Source organism: Suricata suricatta, chromosome 10, assembly GCF_006229205.1.
Source record: "Suricata suricatta isolate VVHF042 chromosome 10, meerkat_22Aug2017_6uvM2_HiC, whole genome shotgun sequence".
NCBI lineage: Eukaryota > Metazoa > Chordata > Mammalia > Carnivora > Herpestidae > Suricata > Suricata suricatta.
The window spans coordinates 80,173,295-80,182,184 of NC_043709.1; the positions used below are offsets into that span (position 1 = coordinate 80,173,295).

Genomic DNA, 8,890 nt, shown 5'->3' on the forward strand with positions numbered 1-8,890 from the left:
ACTTTCATCCATGAGTCTTTTTACATAAAGATACACCCAGAATTCCAATTTGAATGTCAGGATACCACGGCTCAAGATCAAAAGTGCCTCACCCCACTTTCTTCCCCCATCTCTCAACAACTCTAACTGGCCTCTGGCGATGGCTCCCGTGACCTGGAGAGGCTTTACCAAGGAAGTTAGAAGGTTTGGGTGGGGTATCCACTCCAAGGGCTGAGAGAAGGTGGCTGTTAGAATGCTAGGCCAGGTAGTAACAACAGGAACCTCAGGCCTCAGATTCCCTATTCACTATGTGGCAATGACAAGTTACCTGAAGTCTCTAAACTTGAATCTGTCTATCTACAAAGTGGAATTCATGGTTCATGGTTCTAGATCAAAGAGTTGAGAGAACGAAATAAGGTTCGTAGGACAAGTGCCTGAATACCTGGGCATATGAAAGTGTTCCAGAGAGTCGTCCCCTTGCAGGGTTCACTTTTCAGTTCCAGCCTTTGAGACTGGCCAGGCTGTTCCCATTCTATTGCACCCACCTCCCTCTTCTCTCCTCCCCCATCTACCCTGAAGCTCCTGTGGCCTACAACAGTGTGGTTCGAGTAGATGAAGAGCAAAATCCTGGCTCCGTGCAGGTGGAAACTACCAGTGCATTTCTGCTGGGGGTTGTTTTCTTCCACCCAAATGCCGAGGGCAGAAGGCAGAGCTATGGAGGCAGAACAACCAGAGGACAGACCAGCTACATAAAAGGGAAGACCACCATTTCCCAGAAAACATGCAGCCACAATTTGTATTCTACGGGAAGAAGAGCAAACCCCGTTCAATTCCCTCCCTAAGCAGATTTCTGTAATTATTAGTACTTAAGAACACAGATGTTAAAAAGCATGTGCTTAAGGAGTTAGTTAAGCTTGTACAATTGCAGATGGAAAGGCTGAAAATTTTCTGAAACTGGTATTAAGTGCCCTCACAAAATAAAGGGACATTGCCAACACATATGGCATAGAAGAGAAAAAAGACCCACTGATGAAAAAAAAAAAAAAGAGGACCTGAACGAGCCATTTGCTTTAGTCAGACCACCACAAAGATGTCTCGTACCAACCCAATATCCCTTCTCTGCTCCCTCTGTACTAAAAGAACCCCTACATTGTTGGGGGAAGCTTCAACTAGAAAACTCTATTTCTAGCATTCCTGTAATAAGATTGGACATAGATATAAGCAGAAGTTATTGGGTGGAAACTATTTAAGAAGCTCTTTATAGGAGATTTTTCTCATATACCAGGCACTGTTTTATCCTTTCCTGCAGGAGCACCAGCAGCCCTCTTACGACCATGAGGCAGTCCTGAGGATGGATGGAAGCTGGTGGAGAGTAGAGCAGAAAAGCCAAAGTCTTGGCTGCTGACAGCACTGTTACAACTTCATGTTACTTCTGGACTGCTTTCTTCCATGCTTCATTTATGTGACAGAAAAATTCCTAATAAGGTTAAGCTGCTGTTACTTTAACTCAAATGCAACTGATACTCACATCTAGACTAAATTTCCATCAGTTTTCTTGTCAATGAGGATTATAAGTTAATATCAGAACAATATTCCTTTTTGGGTAATTAGATATGAATTCTTGCTTTAAGTTAACTATTGAATAAAATTTACCAATAGTTCTAAGTGTAGATTAAATCCTCCTTAGCTAATCTTTATGTTGCCTTTATAAAGTACCAGAGTCTGGTAGCAGATAGCTCTCTGCACTGGGCGGACACCATATGAAATCAGTATTCAAGGATCACACCTATGGGCAGGTGAGATAAATGGTTGTTTAGTATATCTTATTCCTATTTGTGTTCCACAATGCATAAATATGAATCTCTTTGAGAACTTTCTACAGATTTTCATCAGCAGTAACCAGGGGAGAAAAGGAGTCAAAAGACCCCATGTTCATGTAGTCTCTCTGGATTCCACTACCCAGCTAGTCCAGGAGAATCCCAAAAAAGGTAGGAATCACTTTGTGGGAATCCCTAGGAACTTGTCACATGTTCCTCACTCTAGTTTTCCAGGCCCAGGGGTCCTTGGAGAGATCAGCTCGAGACTTAGGGAGGGGAGAGCCAGGGAACTCCCCCTGTAGTTTAAGTTTTAGTTGTCTCTCTCCTAGTTGTCTTTTGTATGTAAGAACTCCAGGAATCTGAAGCATATATTAAATTCAGGACCACCTACATGAGTGCTTGTGATAATCACTTGACTACAAAAACACAAACGATTTCAGCAGCAGTAAAATTCATTTCCTCTACTTCATATTACCTGTTCCTTTGTGCTATGCAAAGACTAATAAGTTTACAAACTCCTCAAGCAGTGTTAACACACATATAAAACGTGATTCATGTGTATGTTTACAATCACAGACACATTAATTGGTAGTCTACAGAAAGCCCTAAGTTCTTTTACAAATTAAACAGAGACACTTGTACGGTTCCTGCTAATTCGCTGAGTACAGAACTGCAAAACCCAACCTTCTATTCTGGGATGTGAAATCCGGTACCTTCACAAAATAGCATTATCAATATTTAAAGGTTATATTTGGTTTCTGGTGAGTAGCATTGGGGTTCCCCTCCCTTCTAAGATCCTTCTATGAGGTGGCCTTCTTTCCGTGTTGTGCCTGACAACACTAGCTTGTAGCTGAGCGCCGTGTACACGCCCGGAGAAAGGACTCTAGGGGAGCTGTCACTTAGCCCTCACCTATCATCCCACTCTGTCTGCCTCCTCCCTTCATTTTAGCATCAACCCTAAACTTTTCAATGTTTATGAACTCAGCTCAGTGGGGGTGTATTTCCCTTTTTGATGTAAAATGATATAGAGTGACTATATTTTTGTCCACCACCCAAAACAGAGGTGATTAAGAAAGGCATCTGCCCACCCAATGGGGTGTTTTCACAGCGCATCAGGCAAGAAGACCCATACCCTAGGCTAGATCTGGGGTCTTTAAGGCTATTGGAGATGCATGCTTAGTTTGAATCAAACTGGAAGTCCCTCCCGTGACACCATAGTCATCTTTCAGGGGAGCGGAAGGTCTTGCAGAACCCTAAAAGCAGAAAACCTCTCTTCTCTGTGGAAACTTTAATCCTCTCAGGAGAGTTCAGTTTCTGTTGGAAATCCAAAACTTTGCAAGCAAGCATGATAGGACCTTCCAAAGTCACACCGTGAATATAATGAGTGTAGTGCTTTGAATACTTACATGGGGGTAGGGAGAGGGGGTGGGAACTGGGATAAGTGTTCCCTTTCATTAGCACTCCATAGGTAGTGATTTCCCTACTTGACCAAAGAAAAGCAATGGAAGCACCCTTCCCTTCATCTATTAAAAGGAGAAGGATGTGTATCTTTAATTGAAAGCAAGCCATCACAAAATTCTTTAATTATAGGCTCAAAGGGGTTTCAAGCTCTTCTTGTATCTCCTTGTCTTTCGGCAGGACAGCATTAAATCTTCCTAAAAAGATAACACTCAACCTATTTTTAAACATACCCGAAGAGGGCATTCTAGTCTTCTGTTCCTTTGTTAGGGGACTTTTTTTTTTTTTGTCCTTTCTAACCTTATCACAGGTGAACCTTTGCTATTACTAACCTGAAGTCCTCACATTAGAGATTGACTTGGTTTGCTCAGTGGAAATGGTGAACAGCTGGTTACCATTAGCCCTGTCTACACTGTACTACCTCTTTGCGTCCATCTGCCTGAAATTATAACAACTAATTAGGATATTTGGGTTTAAATCAATAAATTTGGAGCTAGATGCCCACTGAATCATTCACTGAACAAAGACTGCCATCTTTCTTTTTCTCATACCTGTCTTTCTCAGCCCCAATGATAACATCTCTCCCTTTCCTACATCGTCCCCAGCCCCACTCCAACAAATGTGCACACTGACAATGGTAAATTTTTTGTTAATTTTCTTAAAGTTTTTATTTTTGAGACACAGAGAGCAGGGGGCCAGGGAAGGGGCACAAAGAGAGGGAGACAAAATCCCAAGCAGGCTCCACACTGCCAGTGCAGAGCCTGATGCAGGGCTCGAACCCCCAAACCGTGAGACATGACCTGAGCTGAAACCAAGTCAGAGGCATAGCTTAACTGACTGAGTCACCCAGACACCCTGACACGGGTAAATTTTTTTTAACATCCTTTAAACAGCCAGTTAACATTCCCTATTGGTCCTGTTACCCCAACAAGGGTAATAATAGCTAAGGGCACAGACTCCGGAACCCACTTGTGCTTACATCCTGGGTCTGGGAGCATAGGCACATTTTTGAAATCTCCCTACATGTCTACTTTCTCATCTATAGAATAGAGTTAATAAAAGTATCTACCTTATAAGGTTGTGGGAAAAAGTAATGAGTTCATACATTAAAATCCCCTTAGTGTAGTTTCTGGTTCTCTAACTGTAAATGCCACTGAAGTTGTTAGCTACTTTTAAACCCTCCTTGCAGGAAAGGATATTAGGAGGCATTAAACTATGTTTCATATTCCAGAAGGCAAGAGTTTAAGAAGAGGAGTAGGGCTCTGGTTTTAAAGAAAGTGGATGAGCAAGAAGAGCTATCAAAGTGAACGGTTAAAGAAAAAAGACAAAAGGCCAATAAGAGATAAAAGAAAAACTACAGAGAAAGAGCGAAAGCAGACATATCATAGGAAAAAGGCAGGAAGAGGGAGACAGAAGGGAAAGGAAATGAAAAAAAGGGAAATGAGTAAAATGGTGGGCATGGAAAGGAAAGGAAAAAAGGAAAACTGAGACTAACAAAGGAAACCAAAAATTATAAATGACTGCATTCGCAGTTTGGGCTGGGTGTCAGAAAGAGAAAGGAATGGAAGAGAAAACAAACGTGTACAGAAGTAGGGAAGCTTGGGACAGGATGATGGGAAGAGGACACCAAAGTAATAACACGAAGGGCTTCATTTGCAGCAACAGGCCTGTATGTCTTCAAATTATGAGAATTGTACATACAAAATTAACACACCCATGATCCACTAGTCTTCTTTCCCTTTTCCTCCTATTCTTCCTCTGCCCCCCTCCTTTTCCTTCTATTCTAAATTGCTTTAGAGTCCGCCCCAGAATTAATCCCTAAGGTTTGCTCTAGTCAGATGTCTGTCTGCCTTGCGTCTTGTGTGCTCTACTGACAAGGCCAAGATGAAGTGATCCGATCTTTATTTTTTTTTCACCAAATACCCAGCTATCTTTTTCACGTGAAAATTTAGCTGTGGAGAAAATATTTATACCCTCTTCCTACTTCAAACATTTACAAACCTATTAAGATTTCACCTTAAAGGCACCCTTCCCAAACGCTCCGCATCACCCCCCCCCGCCTTTTTTGGGGGCCAATTTAGAACACGAGGATAGTACTGCAGGGATATGCCGCCTTGGTGCATCAAACCGCCCTCCCCACCAAAGAGAATTAACCACCCAGTGACTTGGAAACAACAAAGAGATTGGATCCAGGTTTAAGATAAAAGTAGTATTTAAAAATCATTTCTTTTAAGTTCTATCATTATTAAATTGCCTGTTTGGTGCAAACTACGTCTGCCTATTTGAGAAGGTCGAGAGACCTTAAAGGGCTCTCTACACAGCCGAAGTGGACGGACCGCGAGCGTCTCCTCTTGCCGGGGTGAGCCCGGGCCGCCGTCGCCGCCGCAGCCGCGGGAGTCACGAAGCCAGACGCGGCGCGTCTCCGCCCAGGACTCTGGAGACTGCAGCAGCGCGCGCCGCGGCCCGGGCGGCTCCTGGAGGCTGGGAGGAGACGCGACTCTCGCAGACACGTGACCTCCTCCCAGCCGCCGCTTCCCGCGACCCAGATCCGTCCCCGGAACCCGCGCTCTGCGGGGCGGGCCGGGACCGGTGGAGGGAGGATGAGGGACGGGGTAGGGGCTGGAGGGACACGTAGCGACGGCCCCGGTCCCTGCTGCGCCCGCGCGCGTGTGCTGTCGGCATACTTCTCTCCTTGGTTCACGTGCCGCTGGCAGTGATGAAGGTTTCGGGGATAACCCAGAATGTGAATCTTGTTGCAGGAAGGAAAGACCTTTGGTTTTATGTCTATCCACTTATATAAGAGAGATCAACATGTATTGTCTCCATCCAACCCCAGCAGAGCCGAGTAGCGGCAGCAGCAGGGCGGGAGCCCTGGGAGTCCCGTAGGACGAGCTTGCCCCTGGCTTCCAAGGCCCCGGGCCGCCCGCTGCGTCGGGCGGCGTGGGCAGTGCGCATCTCTCGGCACCTCTCGGTAACTCTCGCTAGCAGTGAGTCATGCTCCCGGGATGGCTCTGGGAAAAGGTAACCCGGCTCGTGCTGGCTTGTGCTTCCCAGCACTGGGCGCCGCTGCTCCAGGACGAGCGCGCGCGCGCACGGGTTCCCCGCGCAGTGATGTGGCAGCAGCGGCAGGTCGGATCACGTTGCTGGCCCTGTGCTGGTACCCGTTTGAGACAGGATTAAGGAGGGAGGCTTTGGAGGTGCCAGCGGTAGTAAACGTGGGCTCTGCACACTCCAGCGTCGCTTATCACACTGGGGGTGGGGAGGAGAAGCACGGAGCACCACCCGAGGCGAAGAGGGGCGACGGAGTTTGGCTGGCAAGTGAGAAAGCTGCACTGCTTCTCCGCGGTAGCCCCTCTCGTGCCACCCTCTCCTCCTCTCTCCCCCGCCGCGTTCCTCTGGGAGCACCAGAGGGCCCAAACGTCATCATCGGTTTCTGTGATTAGTGGCACCGCAATTCCGGCTGCTGCGGGAAGTTTGTGTGGCCCAGGGACACCGTGTCGCCGAAAGACACTTGGATTGCGACATTCTGACCCAGTGACTAGATTTTCATTTATCTTAAGTCCTTCAGGAAGCGGATTTCAAGTTGCCCCATTAGGGGGCAACTTCCTACCATGGCCAGCCCCCACCCCTCCGCCCCCGCCACTGAGCGGTGAGCAAACAAGTCTCCAAATTTTCCTTCAGGACTGAAGTTTACCCACCGAGAATTCTCTTTCTCTTTCCCTTCCCTGGTCCAAACCAACAGCGCAGTCGGTGGCGAAGCAAAAAGCCACGTTCACGTTCCCGCACCGTAATGACGGACGAATTGAGAGAGTAGCATTTCCGAACCCGGGAAGCCCTGGGTGCCCAGCACCCCCGGCGTCCCCTCCCCCTCCCCCTCCCCCGCCTCCTCCCCTAGCTGACTGCAACGCCTTTGGGAAAATGAATAGCTTGGCTGAAGTTGTTTTTCCTTTCCGGTGGCCCTGATCAGGTGTCCCCGCCCCCTCCTGCCGTTCGCCCTCCCTCGCAGCCTGCTCCCGATACCCCTCCCTGGCCCGGCCCCTCCTCCCCCGCCCCCCTCCGGGCTGGACCGCGGATGGTACGTTCCGCACGTGAGCTGGGTGCTGGTCTGGCCGGCGACGCGCGTGCCCTGTGGCCAAACACTGCCCGGAGTGAGAGCAAACTACCAGCGCAGTGGGGCCGGCGCGAGTGTGCGTGCGTGTGTGTGCGTGTGTGCGAGAGAGCGAGCGCGGTGGGAGGGGGGGACCAACTGCTTCACACTTTAAACACTGCACTGAAGAAGGGAGAGAGAGAGAGAGAGACTGGAGACGCACAGATCCCCCCAAGATCTCCCAAAGCTATCGTCCCACAGATTATAAAACAGAACCCCAAAAATCGAAACAGAGGAAACGGACATCGGTTGAACATGGACGAAGGAATTCCTCATTTGCAAGAGAGACAGTTACTGGAACATAGAGATTTTATAGGGTAAGGTGCACGCACCCTTGCGAATATCTGTCTAGGGTTCAGTTTGATTTTTTTTTTCTCCAGAAAGTGGTATGGAACGGGCAAGGGCAGTGCCCCTCCCCGAATGGGTGCCTGATGCTGATTTCTGTTTTGCAGACTGGACTATTCCTCTTTGTATATGTGTAAGCCCAAAAGGAGCATGAAGCGAGACGATAGCAAGGTAAGTGTAAGTTTCCGATGTTCCCCATACCCTGCCTGGATAGTTAATTAGGGCCATTGATTTCACTGCGAAGCTCTGCCCGAAAATATATTCCAGCCCTTGAGCTTCCCCAACTGTGAATTTTAAGTGGTTTGCTGGATACTCTCAGGGGGAGACTAAACATCATACCTGAATTCAAATTGCATTTCAGAATAGTCCAAAGGAAAAGCTTTCTTGGCATAGTTTATCACATAATATGGGGGTTTGGGGAGGGGTATTGTTTTATCCAGTAAATGTTTAGCTTATTGTTTTCTTTCTTCCATGATTGTCGTATATTAAGGATACCTACAAATTACCGCACAGATTAATAGAAAAGAAAAGAAGAGATCGAATTAATGAATGCATTGCTCAGCTGAAAGATTTACTGCCTGAACATCTGAAGTTGACAGTAAGATGCACATTTTCATTCTTTGGTGCTCTCCAAGGGCGTGTTAATAGCTTGGTACTACTCCCAGAGATACAAGAATAAATGTACATATCATATGCCTTACGACTTGGGCTGTAGTGTAGTTTCCCACAAACTCAAGAGTAGGTGCTTACAACTGAAGGCAAGAAATCATTTATAACTCTTCTGGAAAGCTCAAGAAGTATAGGAATAGTACTTCTTTCAAAGTGTTTGCTTAAGTTGCTGTGCTCAGTGGAGAGCCAATCAACCCAAATGTGTGTTTTTAAGTAACCGAAGTGCCCCCTTCTTTTTTGCACCACTGCAGACTCTGGGGCATCTGGAGAAAGCGGTAGTATTGGAATTAACTTTGAAACACTTAAAAGCTTTAACAGCCTTAACCGAGCAGCAGCATCAGAAGATAATTGCTTTACAGAATGGTAAGTCAGTTCAGGGAAGCCAACCCACCCTGATGAAGCCGAGTAGCCCACAGAGGGGCAGTGTTAGGACTCTCCCCCCCCCCCCCCCCCCCCCCCCCCCCCCCCCCCCCCC

General features: G+C 47.2%; 1 protein-coding gene across 1 annotated transcript in view; it reads left to right on the forward strand.

The window, feature by feature from the left end:
- The first annotated feature begins 7,326 nt into the window (after window positions 1–7,326).
- BHLHE41 (basic helix-loop-helix family member e41) overlaps window positions 7,327–8,890 on the forward strand; it is a 3,878-nt gene continuing 2,314 nt past the window's right edge. The window contains 6 exon segments of the mRNA XM_029955522.1: window positions 7,327–7,492; window positions 7,495–7,535; window positions 7,537–7,718; window positions 7,854–7,917; window positions 8,237–8,344; window positions 8,667–8,778. Of these exon segments, the coding sequence (XP_029811382.1) occupies window positions 7,327–7,492; window positions 7,495–7,535; window positions 7,537–7,718; window positions 7,854–7,917; window positions 8,237–8,344; window positions 8,667–8,778 (673 nt within the window).